The 26,378-nt window shown below is 38.2% G+C and overlaps 1 protein-coding gene across 1 annotated transcript in view; it reads right to left on the minus strand.

Annotated features, from left to right (window-relative positions):
• Positions 1-26,378, minus strand: part of Cpne8 (copine 8) — a 280,561-nt gene that overhangs the window by 88,667 nt on the left and 165,516 nt on the right. The window contains exons 8-10 of the mRNA XM_004662179.2: positions 19,479-19,582; positions 12,512-12,616; positions 9,895-9,936 (exon numbers count right to left, since the gene is read on the minus strand). Coding sequence (XP_004662236.1) covers positions 9,895-9,936; positions 12,512-12,616; positions 19,479-19,582 — 251 coding nt within the window. The remainder of the gene's footprint in view (positions 1-9,894; positions 9,937-12,511; positions 12,617-19,478; positions 19,583-26,378) is intronic.

A 26,378-nucleotide genomic window follows, 5' to 3' on the forward strand; every position in this document is an offset into this window, starting at 1 on the left:
TAGCCCCAATGATGATGGGTCAGAGTCAGGAGACTCACCGGGACTCACTGGTCAGCTAGTATTCACCCCAAAACAAAGAGCTCTAGGATCAGTGAGAGACCCCATCTCAAGGAACTCAGGTAGAAGAGTGATAAGAGGAGGACATCTGATGTCCTCTTCTGGCCTCTGCATGCAGGTGTTCAGGACATGGACATTTACACACACACACTTGGGATACTGAGACAGGGGGATTATAATTGTGAGTCAACCTTAGGCAGAACAGTGAAACTGAGTCTTAACAACTACCCCCCAACATAAAAAAGAAACAACAAAAGAAAATGAGGTCTTTCTAAGTGATGTCTTACATCTTAAATAACTCAAAAGTGAATTCTTAAGCACTGGGCCAAGGGTCTTTTAGATATGTTGTTGTAGAATCACAGAATAAGAATAAAATGTGGGGTGGAGAGTTGGCTTAGGGGTTAAGGTACTTTCTTGCAAAGCCAAAGGACCTAGGATGAGTCCCCAGGATCCATGTAAGTCAGATGCCCATGGTGGCACATGCATCTGGAGTTCGTCTGTGTGCCCTTTCTGGTTGGCTGGCTTTCTTTCTTTCTTTCTTTCTTTCTTTCTTTCTTTCTTTCTTTCTTTCTTTCTTTCTTTCTTTCTCTCTCTCTCTCTTTTTCTCTCTCTCTTCTCAAATAAATAAATAAAAATAAAAATATTAAAAAGTACCAAAATGTGTGCACAAATATTTACTGCAAAGGTTAACAGATAGGAAATGGCTGCCTTTAAAGTACAGCATTTCACAGACCAAGTCTGCATTTAGTTATACTAAATATCAGGATATATGAGGACATTTGATGAAATGCAGTGGTGTCAATGAAACTTATGTTTTCCCTTGTCAATGACCTTAGGTTGAGATTTGGTGATTGGCAATTTACTGGCTCAACCTTTTCATCAAATCATCATGTTCTGGTGGAGAGTTGTCTATGTGGTAGTCTATTACAATCAGTCCTACATTACAGCCATATAGGCTTAACACAGAGCTCTTCCATTAATAGCCTCCAATTTTAAATCAAGCTAAAAGTTCAGCTGAAGCAACTTCTAGCAAATTGAAGCTTTTCAAGCACATCATTACTGATTGCTTTATAACCCAGACAAGTCAGTTTCTCAGCACTTTTCTTTCAATTTTTAAAATGAGGGTTTAATATTCTTCAATATCCTTTAAGGGATATTGTGGTGATTATGGGATGGATATTTTACTGAAGTGGTTTAACTTGTTGGAAATTTAGTACAAGCAATACTTCTGCACTCTTGGGCCAATGCCACTTTGTTTACATCAAAAAAGCACAAGTGACTACATTTCTTCTTTTCTAGATCTTCTCAGGGCACCTAACTTAATGTTAACTGGTTATTGGATCAACAGCATTACAATATTGTTGGGTTGTTTTTGTACACTTCATAGATATACAAGATTTGTCACAGAGTGAATTCCAAGTTAATGAATTAAGTTGAAAACTGTTTCTGAATTCTGACAAGGTCACATCACTACCTGGAGCTCTCAATTTATGTGATACATGCATTTAATGATCCTGGTATGCCTCTTATGAGAATTTACTGCACATAAAAAACTTGGAGTGTTTGTGGAAAAGTGAGAATTATACTGAGGCAGCCTAGTTGCTTCTTGTGTCTCTGGATTAAAGAATCAAGGGAAAAACTCAAGAGATGAGGCTTCTCAGGTCAAGATGCACATAAAGAATCACATGTTTTTTAGGTATGACCTGGAAGAGACTCTCCAGCAGCCATAGGGCTCAAGTTACAGAAAACCAATCCCAAGCCCCCACCACATAGTTGGCTGATTTGCAATGAGAGTTCAAGTCCCAGCCTCACAGGGTGCTGGCAGTTAAGGTGAAGGCACTGATTTGAAAACAGTGGGATCCTGTAACTTGGGATAAAGATGTGGGGAAAGACTGATGAAACTGAGGGCACTGAGGCTTCAGATTCTAATGGATTATTTTGTCTGAGGAAGTAAACTCCCCATCCTTAGTAGCAGATCTATCCCCACCCCCCCTGCTTCAGTGCTGTCCTCATGCTTGCCTGGAGAATTAGTCCAGAATTGTCTATGGAACTAGCAATGGGCAATTACCGGAAGATGCCAATCATGACAATGTTCAGAATCCACCCATCTATACCTCTAGGCCAAAAACCAGATTTAAGGCTAAGCAGGTCCCTAGGAGTGAGGTAAGAAAGTGTGACCCATGAGGAGATGTGCTGTGCCCCTAAATACCTCATGTGTTTTCTAACTCATTCAAGGAGAAGCCTGGGGAATATGTTTAAGGACGAATTTTAAAGGCATGGGAAGGGAAATAAACCTAGATCAGGATGAGATTATCATTAGGGACCTATTGGTTTAATAATGCAGCTTGCTGAGGTACATAAGGTGCCAAGAGCTTATTTGATTGGTCGGCTGAAGTATGGCCAAAAGCTGACCTACAACGAATGAGCTGATATTCCGTGGCTCAGTGTTGATGAAAGAATTTTAAATCCCAGGAAATTGGGATGCTGGGATGGATCTGCCATGTAAAGCTGCATCCCCCACAATGGGAGGGTCTAGAAGTCTCATGCGTCAGTCAGTAAAACCATAAGAAAGAAACTTGTGAGAGGAGGGCCAGAATACCGGAAGAACTGTCACCACTCTTCTCCATAATGCATACCTCACAGTGGGAACCATAGTTGCTGAATTAGATGATACATATGGGATTGATTTAATTGGATCCTAGAGTAACAAGGACAAAGTGGAAGCACTGAATATCCAGAAGAAACATGAAAATATTTACTGTAATGGATAAAATAGACAAAGAATAGTCTACAATGGTCTGATTTGTTTATCGCTGCTTCTGCTTCTTTTTTACAAGCTGATTAATCAAGGCATTCCAAGAAGTGAACTATATAGGCACCTACTATGTTTTTGCTTGCCCTGTATCAATAAAGATGATTCAGAGCGAATCAACAAAAAGGTTATTTTATATCATATCAAGAAAGAAGCCTGGCCTCTTACCAACTATAGTGTAAGGGCCTTCTACCTCAGTAATATTTCTAGGAATCCATTGGTGTGGTGCATGCAGAAATGAAATATAAGTTGTTGCACATGGGCTTTTCTACCACCCAGATAGGAAATCATGATGGGCAGAAATTTGGGCAGTTCAAATGATTGTTCACTGTGCTTAGAAGGAAAAGTGGCCAGATGTGATGCTATACATGGATGCATCTGCTGTAGGCAATGATTTGACTGGATGGTAAATGATTTGGAATGAGCACATTTGGAAAATTGGTGAGAAAGAGATTTGGAAAGGAGTATGTGGGCAGATGTCTACAAATGTGCAAATGAAGTAAAGAGACTTGTATCTCATGTATACACACAGCATGATATTTTGCACAGCACTGTTTTGCACTAATGTACTCACTTCACAGCCAAAGAATTGAGGCAGTGGGCTCATGCTCATGGAATTTGCTAGCTTTACCATGTTATCAATTGACACCAAGTAGCTGGTTTGGTAGAGCAGTTAGAATGCCCCTTTAAAGACATAGTTAGCAATAGTCACCTAGGTGGCAATAGCTTAGAGGGCCAGGTCAGAGTTGTCCAGAAGGCTGTGTATCCTCTGAATCAGCATTCAATATATAGTACTGTTTATCCTATATCCAGGATTTATGGGTCCAGGACATACTGGGTGTAAATGGGAATGGTATCATTCACTATCAACCCACGTAATCCACAGCCAAAGTTTTGCTTCATATTTCCACATCCTGTTATGGCCACGAGGTCTTGGTTCCAGCGAGAAAGTGCTTCTGCCAGGAGGTGCGCATATGTACACACATACACACACACACATGCACACACACCACATCCTATTGACCTGGAAGCTAAGACTTTCTCTGGCCACTTTGGGAGGTGCGCATACGTACACACACACACACACACACACACACACACACACACACACACACATACACAACATTCTATTGACCTGGAAGCTAAGACTTTCTCTGGCCCCTTTGGGCTCCTGATGCCCTTGAGTAAACAGGCTGTAAAAGGAGATACAGAGTTAGCAGATCCAGACTACCAAGGAAAAAACAGACTGCTTTTCCAGATAAAGGATCAGTATGTCTGGAACACAGAAGATGCTTTAGGATGCCTCTTGGTGTAAACCATGCCCTCTAATCAAGGTCAGTGGGAAACTGTAATGACCCAATAAAGGCAGGGTAATAAATAGCCCAGACCCTTCAGAAATGAAGGTGGGGGTTAACCCTCTCGGTAAAGAACCAAGACCCATGGAGGTGCTTGCTAGGGAGGGAGGAAATACAGAATGGGTAGTAGAAGGTAGTTACAAATACCAGCTTTGGCCATGTGACCAACTACAGAAATGAGGATTGTAATGCAATGAATGTTTCTGTCCTATATTGTTAAAGAGTATTTGTACAAATGTATTCATATATTAAGAAGATACTAAACTGGCAGAAAAGCGCTTGACACATAAGCATAAGGACCCGAGTTAAGATCTCCAGCACCCACATAAATTGTTAGTGTGGTGGCACATGCCTATAACAATAATGATGGGAGGGAATATACCTAAGGGCTCATTATGGGGCTAGTATAGCTGAATCCTTGAGATCTAGCTTAAATATGAGAATTTGTCTCAAAAAAAGTAAGGTAGAAAGTGATTGAGGAAAACATCTGACATAGACTTATGGTCTCTGTGCTCATACAAGTATGCACAGCTACACACATGTGTGCTTACAGTATGAACATGCATGTACACATTTACCACATACATACACATACCTGAGGAAAGAAGATACATGTGTTTTTCTTTTCTGCATTTCTTTACTATGTAATATAACATGGATTAAGATAATATCATGAAGCTTTGTTAAACTTATATTGTCATACTTAAATTATGGGATTACAGACTAAGAATTCCTCAAGAGGTTTTATTTTTCCATGTACTTGGGAGAAGAGATAGTGTATTTCCAGCTGTATGTGGGATAATAAGATCATGTCAGGAGGAATTATGATCTTATTATTGACTTCATTTGGAAGTAAGTAAATAAGCTTTTAAAATAAGCATCGAAACTTCTGGTCATTGAAATACATTATATATATATGTATAAAAATTATCAATACATGTTTTTAGTATTTTATTTCCTTATTTATTTGAGAAAGAGGTGGTGGGGAGAGTAAGTGAGGGAGAGTGAATGGGAACACCAGGGCCTCTAACCATAGCAAAGAAACTCCAGACACATGAGCCACCTTGTGCATCTGGCTTTACATATGTACTGGGACATGGAACCTGGGTCCTTCAGCTTTGTCAGCAAGTGCCTTAACTTGCTAAACCATCTCTCCAGCCCAATAAAACATTTTTGAAAAGAAAGAAAGTTCTGTATGTACTTATGGAGCATAAAATGATAGGTGTACAGAATTTCAGGCCAATATTAAAGATGGCAGAAAGACATATGTAATGAATAGGAAATAGTCTTATGGTCATGAAATATACTAAATATTATATACTCAGTCTGACTTAAGAAAAAAATTATTTATATTGTAAAATTATGCCAGTAAAAAATATATGTGAAGGGCTGGAGAGATGGCTTAGCAGTTAAGCGCTTGCCTGTGAAGCCTAAGGACCCCGGTTTGAGGCTTGGTTCCCCAGGTCCCACGTTAGCCAGATGCACAAGGGGGCGCACGCGTCTGGAGTTCGTTTGCAGAGGCTGGAAGCCCTGGCGCGCCCATTCTCTCTCTCTCCCTCTATCTGTCTTTCTCTCTGTGTCTGTCGCTCTCAAATAAATAAATAAATAGTTTAAAAAAATATATGTGAAAACTAAAATAAGTGTGTTGTTTTGCTTCACATCATGTAAGGTGGATGTAGCAGTTGGCATATTTATTGGTTATTACTATTAACTTTTATCATTAAGAAAATAACTTTACCATCTATTATTTTCTATCGAAAACATAAGCTTTCACATTTCATGAATTATTTAATTTCTAGGGGTTTTCAAGAAATTTTCAATTATTATTGTTATTATTGTTATTATTATTATTATTTTTTTTTGTTTTTCAAGGTAGGGTCCCACTCTAGCCCAAGCTGACCTGGAATTCACTATGGAGTCTCAGGGTGGCCTCGAACTCAAGGCAATCCTCCTACCTCTGCCTCCTGAGTGCTGGGATTAAAGGCATGTGCCACCATGCCTGGCTCAATTGTTTTTTTAATTTAATATTTATAGCTTATTAATAAACGGTTTATTTTGCTAACAGAGGTAAAAGGCTACTTTGAGGCACATGGATTAAATACAGTTATACACTAACACTTCTTAGATTAAAATACTTATCTATATTTTGGATTAAGGAAAACACATTAATACTAAAAAGTATAAGATTATAAAATTATAATTCATCTTCCTAATAATTCTACTAGTATCATTCATTTCCAAGGAATATTTAACCATCTTTTTTACTTCTAGCTTTAAAAAATTTTTTTTCCGGGCTGGAGAGATGGCTTAGCGGTTAAGCGCTTGCCTGTGAAGCCTAAGGACCCCGGTTCGAGGCTCGGTTCCCCAGGTCCCACGTTAGCCAGATGCACAAGGGGGCGCACGCGTCTGGAGTTCGTTTGCAGAGGCTGGAAGCCCTGGCGCGCCCATTCTCTCTCTCTCCCTCTCTCTGTCCTTCTCTCTGTGTCTGTCGCTCTCAAATAAATAAATAAAAATTTAAAAAAAAAATTTTTTTCCTAGTGTGTTTTAGGATCAAAATACTTTCTTTGCTTCTCAATCTTATCTCTACAAAGTAAACTAAGTTGTTGAGAATGTAGGCCTGTGGTGGAGTGTTTGTTATATACATGGCCCAAGTTCAATGCCAATTATGAATAATACTAAAATGTATTTGGTGTTCATAAATAAATAACATTTTAGGTAGGAATGAATGCTCAAAATTCTAAAATCATAAAAAAGTACATTCCAAGTTAATTGTGATATTTAAAGCTATTTAAAATTCTTATAGCTCTGAAGTACAGTGAGAATCATAGAAACACCATTAAAAGGAAGATATGACTGTAATATCTACAATTTCTGCAAATATAATTTAATATTCATGAATAATAATGAAATCTTAATTTATATACCTCATCGCTAATTGGTCAAATTAAAGCCATTATTATAGAAAGACCATTTGTATATATTCTCAATTAAATTTAAAATTGCTTATAGGACACAAAGTCTTCCCTGTCCTGACTGGCATTATTTCTTTTTGACTTATTCTAAGCAACAAAATAAATTTTCTCAGGGAATGCAGTTAATGAAGCAATGAAAAACAAACTCCCTACAGTAAAACAAAAGTTTTTTTGATGAAGATTCCCCAAAGGATATGTAAAATTTTTTGTAAACAGAGTCTAAATAGTTAACGCATGCTTAGAGAAAATGTACAGTTCAGTGGAACAGCGTGAGTTATCTGTCTCTCAGAATAGATTTTGGGCTGATGGTGATACCTCCACACAATCATATTTCAGATACAGCTGGGCTGAAACCCTTGAGTCTTACTTAGCTATTTGTTGGCAGCTAAAGTATGGGTCACTATTTCTACTACTCTTTCCATCTTCCCTTGTCATATAAAAAGGAAAAATATTAACTGCATCACCATTTTAGTACTCTTCCCAGACCATGAATGAATGAGCACAGGGCCAATGCTGTGTAATTAACTGCACGAGGCTTTTCCTAATACCATAAACAGCATGTCAGGTTCTTTGAACTTATTTTTGCCTCCACAGGAATGCACAGTTATCCAGGCCTTTTCATCTCTCTGGACTTGTTTGCTGGGTGTATATAATACAGAAGGAAAGGCCTAGTGTACTTGATCTTTTATCTTTTAGCTCCATTTATCAGTAACCTATGGGTTGGGGCTCAGAACATTAGCCACGAGAAAAAATTAAAGTCTCCTTTGATGTCCGACTTGTAATCATCTTTTGACATTTATAGACTGAATCCCTCAGGATCCACCTATAAAGGCATTTGTCTAGGGCAAAGTAGGATGAAGGCATTTCAGAAACCTTTGGTTTAAAATAATTTTAAGGGCTGGAGAGATGGCTTAGCAGTTAAGGCACATGCCTGTGAAACCTAAGAACAAATTTCCAGGTCCCACATAAGCCAGATGCACTGTGATGCAAACGTGCAATGTTGCACATGTGCACAAGGAGGCATATATGTCTGGAGTTCATTTGCAGCAGCTGAAGGCCCTAGTATGCCCATTCTCTCTCTCAGTCTTTCTCAAATAAATAAATCAAAATTTTAAATAATTTTAAGACAGCTCAGTATCCATCCCACTTAAAAGAGTAGAAACACTAGGAAAATGCTTAAAGCAAGGAAAGAAGCAGTATGTTCTCTTTTATTTAGACGGTAATTCTGCTATGATGTGCAGAAAGAGGTCACAATTGCAGAGCTTGTTGGTTTAGCATTTACCATTTGTGCATTCTACAGTTTTGCCTGTTCATTTGTGAGGTGTGTTTCCAGGTTTTGTGTATGTGTGCACATGCACATGTATATGTATGCATGTATCAGGGAGAAAGAGAGAGAGAGAGAGAGTAGATGAGGGTGTGATGCTCAGGTGCATTCCCTTGAATTTTATGGGCTAAAGTATAGGACTCTTCACACAGCTTCTGAGATAAATCTGAGAATCACTACTTTACAGCTACAAGGGAGACACTTGTAAATTGAATACAATGAGAAAGCATGTGACATGGTGTTAGGGGTTCAAGAAAGTCTTGGAACCCTAAATTCTAGGTCCATGTCTACTTTTAATGAAAGAATTGAATAAAAAAAGACTGAGAAATATAATTATTAAATTATGATATTTACTTATGGATGTACACAGCCAAGGAAAGGCACTCATGTGCCTAGAGATGCCTCTTGGAGGGCCTGGGAACACCATGGAGTGCAAAGAAACTTCAAAGAGCTCCTGCCATGTGGGGAACCAAAAGGGATAAAGAGCCCATGTGGAGAGCAAAGGCTAGTGGGGGCTCTCCCCTTGGCTTGGCCCAAATGGATGAGGGGGAATTCAACAGCGGCTGGAAGTTCAGGAGAGGTTAGGCAGCACAGAGTGTGTCCTCCCCTCACAAATATATTTGTAACTTTATAGTGGTGGGCCTTACCTTCTGTTAGCTGGTTGGTTAGGATTATGTCTCAGGATTAGGTTAGCCCTGACCCCAAGTTCCAGGGGCTGAACCTTATCAACCACAATGTTTAAATCCTAGGAAAGATCTTCATCCCAAGGAGGGGACCAGGTTGTTTGTGGAAAAATAGGTCTAGGGAACCAGGCAAGAGATAAGAAGTAATATTATCCTTTGGTTTCTAGCAAGTGCAGACTGTTCTGCCCTTTTACTTTCAGGGGTCACCCTAACTGCCTACAAGGGCTACCTGACTCCCTCTAAAGCATAGGGTCCAAGTTGAAAATGTTTACTAAAATATTGTAAATGAAAATAATCTCCAAGCTAAGGAAAATATATTACTCTTAAATTCCTTTTTTAAAAGTTATTTATTTACAAGCAGAGGAAGATAGAGAGAAAAAAGACAGACAGAGAGAGAATGGGCACACCAGGGCCTCTAGCCACTGCAAATGAACTCCAGATGCATGTGTCTGGCTTACATGGGGATTAAACCTGGATCCTTTGGCTTCACAGGCATGTGCCTTAACCACTAAGCAATCTCTCCAGCCCTACCCTTTTATTCCTATGTAAGTCCCTCAGCAACCATTGAAAAGGCAAGGAATATGAAATCTGACAACTGAAATAAAAAAAAATTGTGACCCCTTCTGTGTAGTTGCTTCTTAAATTACAGTAAGTTCTAAGAGTCAGAATAAAGATAAAGAAAATGCCTTACCTCCCATCTCGATCCCAGTCATATACCTCTACTTTGATTGTTCTGTCCATGAGAAAAACACACACATTAAAGTGACTTTGTGAGGTCTGAATAACATGATAAGAATTATAAAACAACCATCATGAAAACAAATGATTATAAATGTTGGCGGGGATGTGGAAAAAAAGGAACCCTTCTGCACTGCTGGTGGGAATGCAATCTGGTCCAGCCATTGTGGAAAACAGTGTGGAGGTTCCTAAAGCAGCTAGAGATTGACCTACCATATGACCCAGCTATAGCGCTCCTAGGCATATATCCAAAGGACTCATCTCATTTCCTTAGAAGTACATGGTCAACCATGTTTATTGCTGCTCAATTTATAATAGCTGGGAAATGGAACCAGCCTAGATGTCCCTCAACAGATGAGTGGATAATGAAGATGTGGTACATTTATACAATGGAGTTCTACTCAGCGGTAAAGAAAAATGAAGTTATGAAATTTGCAGAAAAATGGACGGACCTGGAAAGTATTATACTAAGTCAGGTAACCCAGGCCCAGAAAGCCAAGCGCCACATGTTCTCTCTTATATGTGGATCCTAGCTACAGATGACTGGGCTTTTGCGTGAGAATGAAAATACTTAGTAGCAGAGGCCAGTAAGTTGAAAAGGAGACATAAAGGGTGGAGAAAGGAAGGGAGGAGGATACTTAATAGGTTGATATTGTATATATGTAATTACAATGATTGTAATGGGGAGGTAATATGATCGAGAATGGAATTTCAAAGGGGAAGTGTGGGGGTGGGGAGGGAGGGAATTACCATGGGATATATTTTATAATCATGGAAAATGTTAATAAAAAAATAAATAAATAAATAAAAATTAAAAAAAAAAAGAATTATAAAACAATAAAATTAAATCAAATTTTCCTAGCTTATGCTTGTAGGTTTCACAAAATAATGTGAACCTAATTGAGCTTGTTTTATTATGATAATTCAATTTACATCTTAAATTCAATTTCTAAAATTTATATAAATTCTTCAAAATGTGTAGCAACAAAGACCCTCAATAGAGGCTCACTCTTCAGCACAAGTGACTATTGCCTTATAGTCCAATTCTCAAACTCAATGGATTATTCTCACATAGGTCTTGTCAAGCAAGTAAGCTTCTGTAAAAATGGAGCCATATCCCCAGCCCTGCAGGGCTTATCAAAATATGAGTTACTAGCAAGGTGACTGGCTCTGCTGCTGCTACTAAGAATTGTATGAGAACTTCCTTAGGAAAGGATCACTCAGTCAAATGACATTATTCTCTTCATCTCCTCCCTTAGGAAAGGAACATTCAACTAAATAGTGTTACACTTACTGAATGGATAAAATAAGTCAAATGACAAGTATGTGTCAAGTAAAAATAATGACATATTGTTAATTGATAGTTACTAGTTTGATACTGGTTAACAAAATGAACTTCCCTTTGGCAAGGTGTGCTGATACACATCTGTCATTCCAAAATTGAGGATCTGAGGCAAAGGGGTCACCAGTTCAACAACAGCCTATGCTACACAGTGAAACCCAAGGAGAATAAAAACTTTTTTTGTTAATATACAAGTTACAAGTGAAATAACAGATTGAGTTTTTACTTTTTATTTATTCATTTTTGTTTTGAGTACGTAGAGATTTTTATATTATAAACTATAATAAACTCCCATAAGAAAAAGAAAGAAAAAGGTTCAAAATTAAGAAATCTTCAGTTATGATGGGAAGATCTTCAGGTTGACCAAAGTCAGAAATTAGTAAATCACCTACTGTGTTAGATTTGGAGTTTGAGACAGAGCTACTGAAGGCAAACTGTTTCTTGACTCAAGACTTGTTTACTGTTAAGATAAAATACCAGAATCCTAAGAAAAAAGACAAAGGCTTTGGAACTGCTACATAAAGGAGAGAGAGAGTGTACTGAGTTACTGGAGACAGGAGAGAAACTACTCCAGGAAGAGGCTTTTCATGATGTCACTCACTAAGGTGGGGGCCGAGGGAGGGGGTATCCCCCCTCCTTCTCAGCCCTGAAGTACTCATTACCACAGCAGATGGTAATCTTAAAATCCCAGACCTTGTCTGAGCCTGGCTGGTGGGTGATGGGAGAGGAGAGGAAAGGAGGAGAAGACAGTCTCTTGAACTCAGACAACCTGCATCTACACAGCTGTTATGAGCCAGGAACCAACAGGTGCAATAGCATGTAACTGCTTCAAGGGCATGGAAAGGGTGACAGAAATCCAGCCATTATCCTGTTTCTGTTACAAATCTACTTACTCCCCTCAGGCAGGATGGACCATGGGAAAGCCTTGAGGCGATGAGCATCCAGGGAGGTCTTAAACTGACATTTAGTAAGTTTTTAGCACTTTGCCAATATTTGTTCTTGAAAAATAAAACCAAATTTTGTTAGTTTTAGCCAAAATCATCTCTATTCCTCACATTATAGTGAATTAAAAACAAGCTGTTTGAAATTTTTTGCAACAACTCACACAACTCTTTTGTACAACACACATCTATTATATTGGTGAAGACACCTTTATTTAAAAAACCATCACGCCTAGTAGAATAATAACTACTGTGAAAATCCTCAGAAAAGTTAGCATTTATTTTACCTGTCATGATCTCCATTACATAATGCTCTGACTGAAATCTTGAATGCTTGCCAAACTGGATTTAGAGTGTTTTTGACAACTTCTGTTTTATGACAAATTGTAAAACTGTTAAGAAAAAATATTCAGTTACTTTAATTTCTTTCTTTGTTAAGAATAACAAGCTCTTAACTGTTGCTATCTCACTCAATACAGAGACATAGATTTTAAAACTTGTAAGATTAGCTCTTTATAATATAAAAATTGAGTATCTACAATGTTTGCAACAAAATCAAATTTCTGCAAATTCAAAAATCCTAATAACAACATTTTATAAATTATGCTATAAAAACTTGGGACATTTTGCTTAAGGTAACATATTCTATTACAATTCTAGAGTCACCAGCTACAGAAATGAAATTCACACTTTAAATTTCTCCTCATAAGAGAATGACTGATTTTTTTAGTGAGATAGTCATGAGACAGCAGTCATCTTTCTTTAGTTAATTATTTTCATGAAATTATAGACAAAAACATATCACTAATGAAAATTCCATGCTAGTGTAATTAGCGAAAATTCTGACTGGGTCTGATGTAGAGTTTCTTAATATTTAAGATATATATATATATATATATATATATATATATATATACATACATACATACATACATACACATACACACACACATACACATACACACACACACACATATGAAAATTATACATATTATAGAAAGAAAAATATGCTTAGTAAATAACCAGTGAAGGTATTTTGAATCAAAGTTACTTCTAAAGGAAAACATCTAGTTATGAATAATGGTGTCATTAAAATATAGTAAGCTTCAAATACATTAGGTGAAAATTAAGTTTTGAAATAACTTCATATTAAAATAAATGTTAAAAAATACAGTTATGAACTGGGCATGTGGTGCATGCCTTTAATCCCAGCACTTGGGAGGCAGAGGTAGGAGGATCATTGTGAGTTCGAGGCCACCCTGAGACTACATAGTGAATTCCAGGTCAGACTGGGCCAGAGTGAGACCCTACCTCAAAAAACAACAACAACAAAAACCAAAAACCAAAAAACAACAACAAAAAAATACATTTACAAAACTGGGCGTGGTAGAGCATGCCAGGAGGCAAAGGTAGGAGGATCACCATGAGTTAAAGGCCACCCTGAGATTACCTAGTGAATTCCAGGTCAGCCTGGGCTAGAGTGAGACCCGACCTTGAAACCCCCCCACCAAAAAAAAATATTTTTTTAAATGCAGTAACAGTTTTTGCCTTTAAAAGTACTTGCATGTTCTGTTCGCTTCTTGCATCTTGATGGGCCTTTCTTTTAAGAGACTAGGGAAGTTTTCTTCAATTATTTTGTTAAATAAGTTCTCCATACCTTTTGTCTGAAATTCTTCTCCTTCTGGTATTCCAATGATTCTGATATTAGGATGTTTAAGTGTTTCCCACAATTCCCTCATGTTCTGTTCACAGGAACTTTTGAACTTACTGAAATTTTTTATCTCTCGAACTGTTTCTTCCATCCTGTCTTCCAGATCAGAGTTTCTATCCTCCACTTCGCTGACTCTATTCTTCAGAGCCTCTAGAGAGTTTTGGACTTGTTCAATTAAGTTTGCATTTTCTACTACTTTCCTATGTATCACTTCCATCACTCTGTCCAGCTCCCTTTTCACTTGATTTTCTGATTTTCTTGATGATTCTTGGAAATCATCCTTGCATTTCTTTATGTTTTCATTTAGTGTGGCCAGCTAATTTTTAAGGTCCTCTATTTTTTCACTGTCCCTCAACTCTCTTAGCTCTCTTTGAATTTCTTCCAGTGTCTTATCATATTGCTCTAGCTTAGTGATGGTAGCATCCACATGATTATCGGTCCTTTGTTGCTTTCCTGAAAGTTCTAGCAGTAGGTTGGTCAGGGTTGCATGGCTCACAGCTTCCACTTGATGTTTTGATCCTAAACACTCTTCTATGTTTTGGTTAGATGTAATCCTTGTTGGACTGGGTAATCTATCTGGATTTTCTTGCATTTTACTTTTCATGTTATTTCTTTTGCCATGTCAGTGTATGGGCGGGTAGGTGGGTGGACCAGCGTGGGCTCTAGCTCAATGAGAATCCAGGGAAGCCTGGGGCAGTTGCAAGCAGCCTGGGATTTTGCTCTCTCTTGCCAAAGCCGCCTATCTACTGCCTGACAGGGGCGGCAAGTTGCCTGAATTCTCACCTAGTAATGCACCAAAACTGCCTGCCTTCGAGCTTGGAAGGGGACTGAAATAGCAAGCCCTGAAGCTGCCCAAACTCTGGCTGGGAACACTGGGACCTGCAAACAGTCTGTGCTCTCCCACCACAGGGGGGTGGGAGATGGGCGGCAACAGACAGGTAGGGGATGGCACCTGAGCTGGTGCTAGTGACTCAGTGTGGGCTTGTGTGGCCCTTGCTGTGGGACTGGGCCCGCTGCACATGCAATTGTAGTGCAGCTACTGCCGGCACGGGATCACTGTTGGTGGGAATGTAGGATGGTACAACTACTTTGGAAAGCAATATGGAGACTCCTGAAAAGCTGACTATAGAGATACCAACAGACCCAGTTATACCTTTACTGGGCATCTACCCTAAAACCTTCAAAATACAGGTCACAGAGATTTGCTCAACCATGTTTGTAGCGGCTCAATTTGTAATAGCTAAAAGCTAGAATCAACCCAGATATCCATTATTAGAAGAATGGATAACTAAGATGTGGTATATCTACACAATGGAATTCTATACAGCAGTAAGAAAAAAATGACACAAAGAAATTTGAGGAAAAATGGTTGAACCTGGAACAGATCATTCTCAGTGAATTTACCCAATCACAGAAAAAAAAAAAATCGACACAGTCTCACTCATCTACAGCACCTAACGTGAATCTACCCAAGATACCTTACATAGCCAGCAAGCACCTCATGGACTAGACACTAGGATGGATGGGGAGGGAGGGGAGTGTATCGAAGGGGTGGGAAACACTAATCTGGACCCAAATGGCAATGGTACCATAAAATTCTACTTCCTAAATGGCAGACCAAATGGCTGAACCTTCACTAGACCCTTACAGGAAACACCTGAAACAAAAGACACTGGAGAGGGTAGGATCAAGACTAACCTAAATCTTCTACATCTTCCCTCCTTCCCTCTCCCCCTCTCCCTCTCTCTCTCTCCTCTCTAACACTTGTATATTAGTTATGTTTTTCCTCATTTTCTTAGTGGGCACTGACCTGTAACCCCTACTACCAGCTTTTGATCACAGAAACCTACATGGTTTCCCAAAACAATGACAGACTTCTGTCAGAGTACTTGATGACCCACCAAAGGTCAGTGGCAAGACCCTATTGCTGAAGACTCCATATGCAGCTGACACGTAAAATGGAATGGCATGGCTGGAAGCCAGGAGAGAGTCAGTCCCCAGACAGTCAGCGTGTCTAGTGCCAGAAGGTGCTACATGGGCAACTGGGGGAAATGACCAACATCTGTCCAAGCAACTCATGGTCTAACCTAATTAGCAACAAATAACCTGATGTGATGCCCACACAAGTGCAATAGTGGCATACAGCCATGGTGGGGAGCCAACTGCTCTTGATTTGGCTAACTGATCCCCTCAGTGGTACGAGACCCATAGCTGGAGCTGGGAAACAAGTCAGAACCATATCCAAACATAAGCCCACTCTCCAATATCAAGCTACCATCAATCATGGGCTACAAGAGGGCCTACACCTATTAAACTCTCTATTAAAAAAGTAAGGGTTATTTCATTTGTCCTGGTGCTAACTCACTCTCCATTGGAGATTCGCTTCTTTTTCTCAGATAGATGCAGATCCTAAGGAGAAAGCTGCCCCAACATACCTCAAAAGGGACCCAACTGAAACTAAGGAAAATTGGCAAAACAAACAAGGGTGCTGTTTTCTTGATGAACCAGATACCAGCAAAAAAGGGAAGGAGATCAACACAGAGAAAAATCAACTCCTACCAAATCAGAGTGCCAGAGCCTCAGAGGCCCCCAACACCTCAGCACTGAAGCAGACCAAACACGAACCCAACATGGCTCAGGGAAATTTTGTGGAAGAGGGGGTGGAAAGAATGTCAGAGTCACATGTTGGGTCATGATATGCAGAGACATTTATCATACCAATAACTGTGGGCTAACTCCACAATGCACGACCCATTTATATCAACAAGGAAGGTCCATTGGGAGGGGGTAGATCATGGATGAGCATAAACAATGGTAGCAAACTGCCTGTATTTGCTGAAAAGAAAACTAATAAATTAAATTTAAAAAATGAATAAATAAATAAATAAGTTTAAAAAAAGTACTTGCATGTAAAAAGTGAGCAGTATGTCAAAGCGTTTTCCTCACTCAAATCTTGATAAAATGAAACTATATGTATAAAGGCTTTAACACATACTCATTAATACATATCTGGACCTAGATGGTAAACTAGTTTTCTATGAGTATAGTATATGGAAGTATTTCTTTTTTTCTTTCCTTTTTCCTTTTTTTTTTTTTTTTTTTGGTTTTTCAATGTAGGGTTTCACTGTAGTCCAGATTGACTTGGAATTCGCTATATAGTCTCAGGGTGGCCTCAAACTCACAGCAATCCTCCTACCTCTGCCTCCCGAGTGCTGAGATTAAAGGTGTGCACCACCATGCCCAGCATATGGAAGTATTTCTAAAGTGAGAATTTTCAAATTATAATAATTTTAAATGATTTGGTATTCTGCATTAATGACAATTAAAATGGGTTTCATTTAATTAATATGTAATTTTTTGTTTGTTTGTTTTTCAAGGTAGGGTTTTGCTCTAGCCCAGGCTGCTCTGGAATTCACTATGTAGTCTCAGAGTGGCCTTGAACTCACAATGATCATCCTATCTTTGTCTCCCGAGTGCTGGGATTAAAGGCATGTGCCACCACACCTGACAGTATGTATCATTTTTACAAGCAAAATAATTTTTTATAACAAAAGCATCATTAGGTAAGTAACTGAAATCCTAAGACTATCCAATTAATTAATCATTAAAAATAAGAAAAATCAAGTATAACCAATAAAGAATTCAGAAAATAAGTTCAGAACAGAATATAAGAATATTGGGACTCAAAAAATTCTTGACCATTCTGTAATTTCTTTCTAGCTTGGAAATGAATAGTAAATATGTTCATTCATTCTGTAGTTTTACTCTACCTTGGATAAATGAATAGTAAATATGTTTATTGATTCTGTAGCTTCTCTCTACTTTGGAAATTAATAGTAAATATAATTACTCATTCTTAGTTCCTCTCTACCTTGGAAATAAATAGTAAATATGATTACTCACCTCAACATTTTTATATGGATAAAATTAATATTCAAATAAAAAGTTCAGAATATTAACATTTTAAGTAATTTCATTTATAAGTATAGCAATGCTGACAGATTTTTTTCCACTCTCCTCTTATTTTCTCCCAACATTTTTTCTTTAACTAATATCTTATGCATTGTTAAAGCAAAGAAAAAAGAAAACATACAAGGCAAATAACTATAAATAATCTTTTTATGTGTCAAGAAACTTCTAAATGACTTTGTAGTAATATATTCAATTCTCTGATCTCTGTGAAGTAGATAAGATTATTACCACATTTATAGATGAGGAAACTGTACCTCAATATGCATTACCATATTTGCATATGGTCCCACGACTAGTTAGTGTCACAGACAAAATTCAATTCTTAGCAACAGAAGCTTAGCCATATTTTAACCACTAAACTTTTTCATAAATGCTGATAGTACAGAATGAACTACATGAAAAAAATAGTCAAAAGGTAGTCACATACATTGAATTGTACTACAACTCATACATATATCCATATCTATCTGTCTGTCTATCTATTTATCAATCATCTATGTATTGTGAAGAACAGGAGATAGAGAATGGCAGGGCAGCTTAGGATAACAGGACCCTGAAGGTTCCCCCCCCCCCCTTTTGGCTGAGTGGGAAATGTCCTTGAGCCTGAAAGGGATTCTGGATTCCTCTTATCATTTTCCTTAAAGGAGTTCCCTTTCCTAGATACAAGAGTTAAGGATGTGACTAAGACCCCAAAACATCTGGCAGGGGAACCTAATTGGGGAGATCATCCCCTTATCCAGTAAAGCCTTTTTCTGATAAGAAAGACTGATCTGAGCCACTGCATAGACTACCAGTTTAGTACCCTCCAAAGTCTGGAGCATTTTGTTTTACTTTCTTAAACCTTGCTTAGCTCTATCACATTCTAGGGATTTCTCCTGATATACAGGAATTCCAGCTTCTTTTCTTCTCTTAAGCTCTATAACAGAAACCTTTCCAAACCTTACCCTCTGTGGTCTTTGTATTACATTCATAAATATACAAGGCCAGAAAGTGGAATCTACTGACTCAGTGGAAGTTTTTGTAATCATAAGTGTCAGGCACCTTAACTTCTGAGCTTAAAGCCAAAGAGCCAAGAACCAACCAAAAGCTGAGAAAGGCTCCGACACTGTCAAAGCACTCCAAATTCAAATATTATATGTATTAAAGGTACATGAAACCAATGTAGCCATGATTAGAAAATTTCCTAGAATAAAATGAAAAATTTTATTTAACTTTAGATTCAGCAACTATTATAAAAAATTTAGAATAAAAAAAATAACCAAAAATAGAATAAATACATATACAACCCATATCATTCTCAAAAAAAATGCTTTCAATTCAATTCTATAACAAAATATATTCATTATTTCAGGAGTCTATAAAATATATTATTAAAGGATTGTCACAATTTTGTAAAAGGAAGAAGTGTTTGATATGAAGCAGAGAATTATTTTATATAAAAACAATGTAAAATTATTATAAAATATTTATTAATCACAATCATTTAAAAACATCGAGTATTTTCATTCCATTTATCAATTTAGTGACCTTCTCTGACAAATAATAATTCAAACATCATCAAAATTACCTACCTGCCATCTTCATTACTTCGATAAAATACAAGAAAAGGATCTGATTTTCCAAAGAAATCCTTCTTGTCCAACTTGTTTGCACAAAATTGCATCAAAACAGCATCCTGAAAACAAAATTAATAAAACATCTCAACAAAAGATGGATTCAAATAACTAGAAAGTACATATTTAAAAAATGATTTGACAAGCAAATCTGTCATGTTGATTCAGATGGCCAAGTATAGAAAGATGTAAAGTCAACATAAAATTTCTTTTAAAAGGACTGTGCAGCACCAAATTTCCCTGAAAACTTTTTTTTTTAAGATATTGGACTGAGAGATTTAAGATTTTATTTTATTTTATTTTTTTAATATCTTTTGTTCATTTTTATTTATTTATTTGTGAGTGACAGAGAGAGAGAGAGAGACGGATAGAGAGAATGGGCGCGCCAGGGCTTCCAGCCACTGCAAACGAACTCCAGATGCGTGCACCCCCTTGTGCATCTGGCTAACATGGGTCCTGAGGAATCGAGCCTCGAACCGGGGTCCTTAGGTTTCACAGGCAAGCGCTTAACCGCTAAGCCATCTCTCCAGCCCCCTGAAAACTTTTATTCAGCCACTTTGCAAAAACTTTTAATAGCTACCTACTCCACAAAGTGGCATGAAGCTAGGTAACTTGAGGTCTTGAAATTCTATAATACAGTATTTTCTGTTATATTTTTATTTATTCAAGCACATATGTGTTTTTAAAATTCCCATCTACTTAGGATAAATTCAATAAGCATCCATTACACTGGAAATACTTAGTAAGCCTATATTATAATCTAGTTAGGGAAGTTTTCCTTTTCTTATAAGCTACAGCACATTGTCTGAAAAATTCCACTTAAAAATAATACTGTCATTCAGTAAAAATAATGTTTCACTTCCAAGTATAACTGCATATATGTACATTGTTCTGAGACATCAATCACCATTATCAAGTTATACATGTAAATATCCATCAATTCAAGCAAGTTAGACATTACTCAATTGGGTAGAGTAAGTACATTTTTAAATGGCAGAAAAAAATATAGTTATTTACAATTCAAATGGATGTTTTAGGTTTTGTTCCTTTTTTACTAAACTTTTCAAATATTTTATTTTTATGTATTTATTTGAGAGAGATACAGAAATAGGCAGGTAGAGAGAGAGAGATTGGTTATGCCAGGGCCTCCAGCCACTGTAAATGAACTCCAGGTGTGTGTGTCCCTTTGTGCATTTGGCTTACATGGGTCCTGGGGAGTCAATCCTGGGTCTTTTGGTTTTGCAGGCAACTGCTTTAACCACTAAGCAATCTCTCCAGGGCTGTTTTGTTCTTTTCTAAGTGAAAAGATATTCTGAAAATTTTATAAAGCAATACAATAGGAAAGTAATTTAAGAAATAAGTGCCTTAACCACTGAGCAATCTCCCCAACCCCAAAGTAATTCCAAATAAATCAAGCAGAGTTTTTTGAGTTATTTGTTGAAAATGTCAATAATGTCTAAAAAGATTCTCTGTTTAACACTTCTTTATTGCACAAATGTCAGTGTTACATAGCATGATGCTTAGTCTCTGCTGTCAACTTGATTAGATTAAGAATCAAGTAAGAGACATGTCTCTTGGGTAGTCTGTGAGGAAATTTCAAGGAAAAATCTGCAGAGGGAAGATCTTCCTCAGAGTGGGAAGCCCTTCAAGATGCAGCCCAGGAATCAAGATGACTGAGGAAAGAGCAGGGTTTTTGCCTGGTGCTTACTAGTGAGTGCACATAACCTATGCATCGATCCTTTGCTGGCACCTGAACCATGCGTCTTCAGTCTTCCAGCATGGACTGAAGACCAGGGCCTCTCCCAGAATCCTGTGGGACTTCAGCACAATCTGGACTTCTGAGGCCTCCAGCCTTTCTATCATAGCAGCTACTTTATTGTCAGACTCTCCAGCCTGCAGACATCCACTGTTGGATTACCCATATTACATCATGTAGGTCGATATAATAAATCCCTTTGTAATATATATGCATCCCATAAGTTTTGTTCCTCTGGAAAACCCTAACAGAAAATGTAGTACCAGGTGTTGCTCTACAGAGTCAGAAACATTTTCCAAAGAGAGACACACTTGTGCCTTTCTTTTGGTGATCAGATGGTCCTCAGGAATTGGAATTGCAACAGTAATCTTATTCTGGACAAAAGCCCTCCTAAAAATGGAAAGAGATAGCACATCGTTCTGACAACTTGCCAGACCACCTTGCAGGACAGCCAGGAGTGGAGGCAATAATAGCACAATGATGAGGAGAACCACTATTTGGCCCAGACTGATTAGTTATGCATATCTCTTGTCTCAAAACCTCACTATAAATACCCTAAAAATAGTCTTGGAAATTAGTGCAGTCAGCTTCATGTTGCTGGCAGAAAACATGTAACCAACAGCAGCATGTGCAAGTAAAGGGCTTATTTTGGCTTATCGACTTGAAGGGAAGCTACAGGATATCAGGGGGAAACAATGGCATGCGTAGAGTATGGACATCACCTCCTGGCTAACATCAGGTGGCCAATAGCACCAGAAGAGTGTGCCAAACACTAGCAAAGGAAAGCTGGCTATAATACCCATAAGCCACCCTCAACAATACATCTTCTCTCCAATTCCCAAATTACCACTATCTGGGGACCTAGCACTTAGAACACACAAATTTGTGGAGACACCTAAATCAAACCAGTACATTCTGCCCTTGACCCCCATAAACTAACAGCCATACATGATGTAACATGCAATGCATATAGTGCAACTTCAAAAATTTCCATAAATATTATCAATCTCAATACTGTTCATATATCCCCACAGTCCAGGGTCTTTTAAAAATTTTTTTATATTTTTTTATTAATTAGGTTTGTACTCAGGGAATACAGTCAGTTTGGTACCATTATTAGGCTCATCCGTGACTTACCCCCTCACCTTTGCCCCTCCTTGTTGAGGTATATGGGTCATGTATTCTGGAGTTAGCCCACAGTTATGGGTAGGATAGATGTCTCTGAATATTATGACCCAACATGTGGCTCTGAAATTCTTTCCACCCACTGTTCTGCAAAATTTCCCTGAGCCATGTTGGGTTCATTTTTGGTCTGCTTCAGTGATGAGGTGTTGGGGGGGCCTGTGGGTCTCTGGATCTCTGATTTGGTAGAAGTTAATTTTTCTCTGTGTTGATCTCCTTCACCCTTGTGCTGGTACCTGGTTCACCAAGAAAACACCACCCTTGCTTGTTTCACCAATTATTCTTAGTTTCAGCCGGGGACCTTTTGAAGTATGATGGGGTGGCTCACTCCTTAGGATCTATATCTATCTGAAAAAGAAAAGCAGATTCTCCAACTGAGAGTAAGTTAGCACCAGACAAAGGAGATAACCCTTACTTTTTTTTTTTAATAGAGAATTTAGTATGTGTAGGCCCACATGTAGCCCATGATTGTTGATAGTTTGATAGTGGAGAGGCGGCTTATGTTTGGATATGGTTCTGACTTATTTCTCAGCTCCAGCTATGGGTCCTGTACCACTGAGGGGATCATTTAGCCAAATCAAGAGCAGTTGGTTCCCCACCATGGCTGTGTGCCACTATTGCACTCGGGTGGGCATCACGACAGGTTATTTGCTGCTAAGTAGGTTAGATGATGAGTTGCTTGGACAGATATTGGTCATTTTCCCCCAGTCGCAAATGTAGCACTTTCTGGCACTAGGCGTGCTGACTGTGTGGGGACTGACTCTCTTCTAGCTTCCAGCCATGCCATTCCATTTTACGTGTCAACCACATGAGGTGTCTTCAGCAGTAGGGTCTTACCACTAACCTTTGGTGGGTCATCAAGTACTGGGACAGAAATCTGTCATTCTTTTCGGAAACCTTGTAGGTCTCTCTCTCTCTCTCTCTCTTTTAATTAATTTTCTATTCTTCAAGTACAGGCAGTTTGGTACCATTATTAGGTTCATCGGTGACCTACCCCCTCTCAATTCACCCCTCCTTGTTGAGGTATATGGGTCGTGCATTGTGGAGTTAGCCCACAGTTATTGGAATGATCAAAAACTCCTTGTAGATGATAGCCACATGCTGGTACTGGGAGTTACAGGTCAGTGCCCACTATTGAAAGGAAGAAAAAGATAACTAATATAAAAGAGTTAGAGAGAAGAGAGAGAGAAAGAGAGAAAGAGAGAGAGAGAGAGAGAGAGAGAGAGAGGCTGTAGAAGACTAAGGTCAGTCTTCATTATACACTCTCCAGTGTCTTGTGGCCTCTAAGGACCTGTGAAGGTTCAGCCATTTGGTCTGCCACTTAGGATGTAGAATTTTATGGTACCATTGCTTGGGTCTAGATATGTGGTTCCCACCCCCTCCGTTGCTCTCCCCTCCTTCCTCATGCACCCTATTGATTAGTCCACAAGATGCTTGCTGGGTATGTAAGGAATGTTGGGTAGGTTCAGGTTAGGTGCTGTAGATGAGTGAGACTATGTGGTGATTTTTTTTTTTTTCCTCTGTGATTGGGTAAGTTCACTGATAATAATCTGTTCCAGGTTCAACCATTTTTCCTCAAATTTCTTTGTGTCATTTTTTCTTACTGCTGTATAGAATTCCATTGTGTATATAATACCATATCTAAGTTATCCATTCTTCTAGTGATGGACATCTGGGTTGATTCCAGATCTTAGCTATTATGAATAGAGCTGCTACAAACATGGTTGAGCAAATCTCTCTGGTCTGTGGTTTGAAGGTTTTAGGGTAGATGCCCAATAAGGGAATAACTGGGTCTGCTAGTATCTCTACAGTCATCTTTTTCAGGAGTCTCCATATTGCTTTCCATAGTGGTTATACCATCTTACATTCCCACAGACAGTGGATGAGTGTTCCTACTTCTCCACATTCTTGCCAGCATTTGTTTTTATTTGATTTTTGATGTTTGCTATCCTTATTGGGGTAAGGTGGTATCTCATAGTTGTTTTAATTTGCATTTCCCTGATGATTAGGGATAATGAACATTTTATTAAGTGTTTTATGCCATTTGTATTTCTTCCTTGGGAACTGCCTGTTTAGCTCTTTGCCCCATTTTGTGAGTGGGATGTTTGACCTCTTACTGTTTAGATTTTTGAGTTCTTTGTAGATTCTAGAGATTAGGTATCCGTCAGTTGGGTAACCCACAGATATTTTTCCCATTCTGTGGGTAATCTATGGGCTTTGCTTTTGGTATGCTTGTCTGTAAAGAAACTCTTCAGCTTCATGTAATCCAATTGGTTGAGTGACTGTTTAAGATCTTGACCTATGGGTTTTTTGTCCAGGAAGTCTTTTTACATTCCTATATCATGGAAAGTACTTCCTATATTTTCTTCCAGTAGTAGTCGAGTTTTTGGTCTTATATTGAGGTCTTTGATCCATTTGGACTTGAGTGTAGTGCATAGCAAAATGTGTGTTTCAAGTTTCAATTTCCTGCATAAGATTACCCAGTTAGTAGAGCATCATTTGTTGAAGATGCTAGCTTTTTTCCAGCCTATATTGTTAGGGCCATTGTAAAATATCAAGTATTTATAGTTGCTTGACACAAAGTCCAGGTCCTCAAGTATATTCTATTGGTCTATACTCCTGTTTTTATGCCAGTACTATCCTGTTTTTATTACTGTGGCTTTGTCATATAGCTTTAGATCAGGTATGGTGATGCCTCCAGTGGTATTTCTTTTGCTGAGGATATGTTTGGATATGTGAGGCCATCTGCCTTTCCATATGAAATTTGGGATCATTTTTTCTATGTCTGTGAAGAACACTGTAGGGATTTTTTTTTAAATGTTTTTATTAGCATCTTCCATGATTATAAAAAAATCCCATGGTAATTCCCTCCCTCCCCGCCCCCCAAGCTTTCCGCTTTGAAATTCCATTCTCCATCATATTACCTCCCCATCACAATCATTGTACTTACATATATACAATATCAACCTATTAATTACCCTCCTCCCTTCCTTTCTCTTCCTTTTATGTGTCCTTTTTAACTTACTGGCCTCTGCTATTAAGTATTTTCATTCTCACGCAGAAGCCCAACTGTAGGGATTTTAAGTGGAGTTGCGTTAAATCTATATATTGCCTTTGGTAGGATTGTCATCTGCACAATGTTAATTCTACCTATCCAGGAACATGGGAGGTCTTTCCATTTTCTCAAGTCCGCCTCAAATTCTTTTTTGAGTGTTTTTATGTTTTCGTTGTATATATATCTCACTTCCTTGGTTAACGTTATTCCAAGGTATTTTTTTTTGTTGTTGTTGCTATTGAAAATCAGACTATGTCCCTTATTTCTTTCTCTGTATCTTTGTTATTTGCATATAAAAATGCTACTGATTTTGGTGCATTAATTTTGTATCCTGCTACCCTGCTATAGGAGTTAATCAGCTTCAGGAGTTTTGGGATGTGGAGTCTCTTGAATCTCTTACATATACAATCATGTCATCAGCAAATAGAGCTAACTTAATGTCTTCCTTTCCAAATCGTATCCCTTTTATTTCCTTCTCCTGTCTTATTGCTTGAGCTAAGACTTCAAGTACTATTTTGAAAAACACAGGTGAGAGAGGACAACCTTATCTTGTTCCTGATCTTAATGGGAATTCCTCCAGTCTCTCTCCATTACGTATTATTTGGGCCTTCGGAGCTTCGTATATTGCCTTCATTAGGTTAAGATATGTACCAACTATGCCAGTTCTTGCCAATGTTTTGATCATGAAGTGATGTTGTATCTTGTCAAAGGCCTTTTCTGCATCTATTGAAATGATCATGTGGTTTTTATGTTTAACCTTGTTTATGTGGTGTATTACATTGACAGATTTCCATATGTTGAACCACCCTTGTGTTCCTGGGATGAATCCCACTTGGTCCACGTGGATGATGCTTTTGATGTGTTG

The sequence above is a fragment of the Jaculus jaculus genome, chromosome 6 (assembly GCF_020740685.1).
Source record: "Jaculus jaculus isolate mJacJac1 chromosome 6, mJacJac1.mat.Y.cur, whole genome shotgun sequence".
In the NCBI taxonomy this organism is placed as follows: domain Eukaryota; kingdom Metazoa; phylum Chordata; class Mammalia; order Rodentia; family Dipodidae; genus Jaculus; species Jaculus jaculus.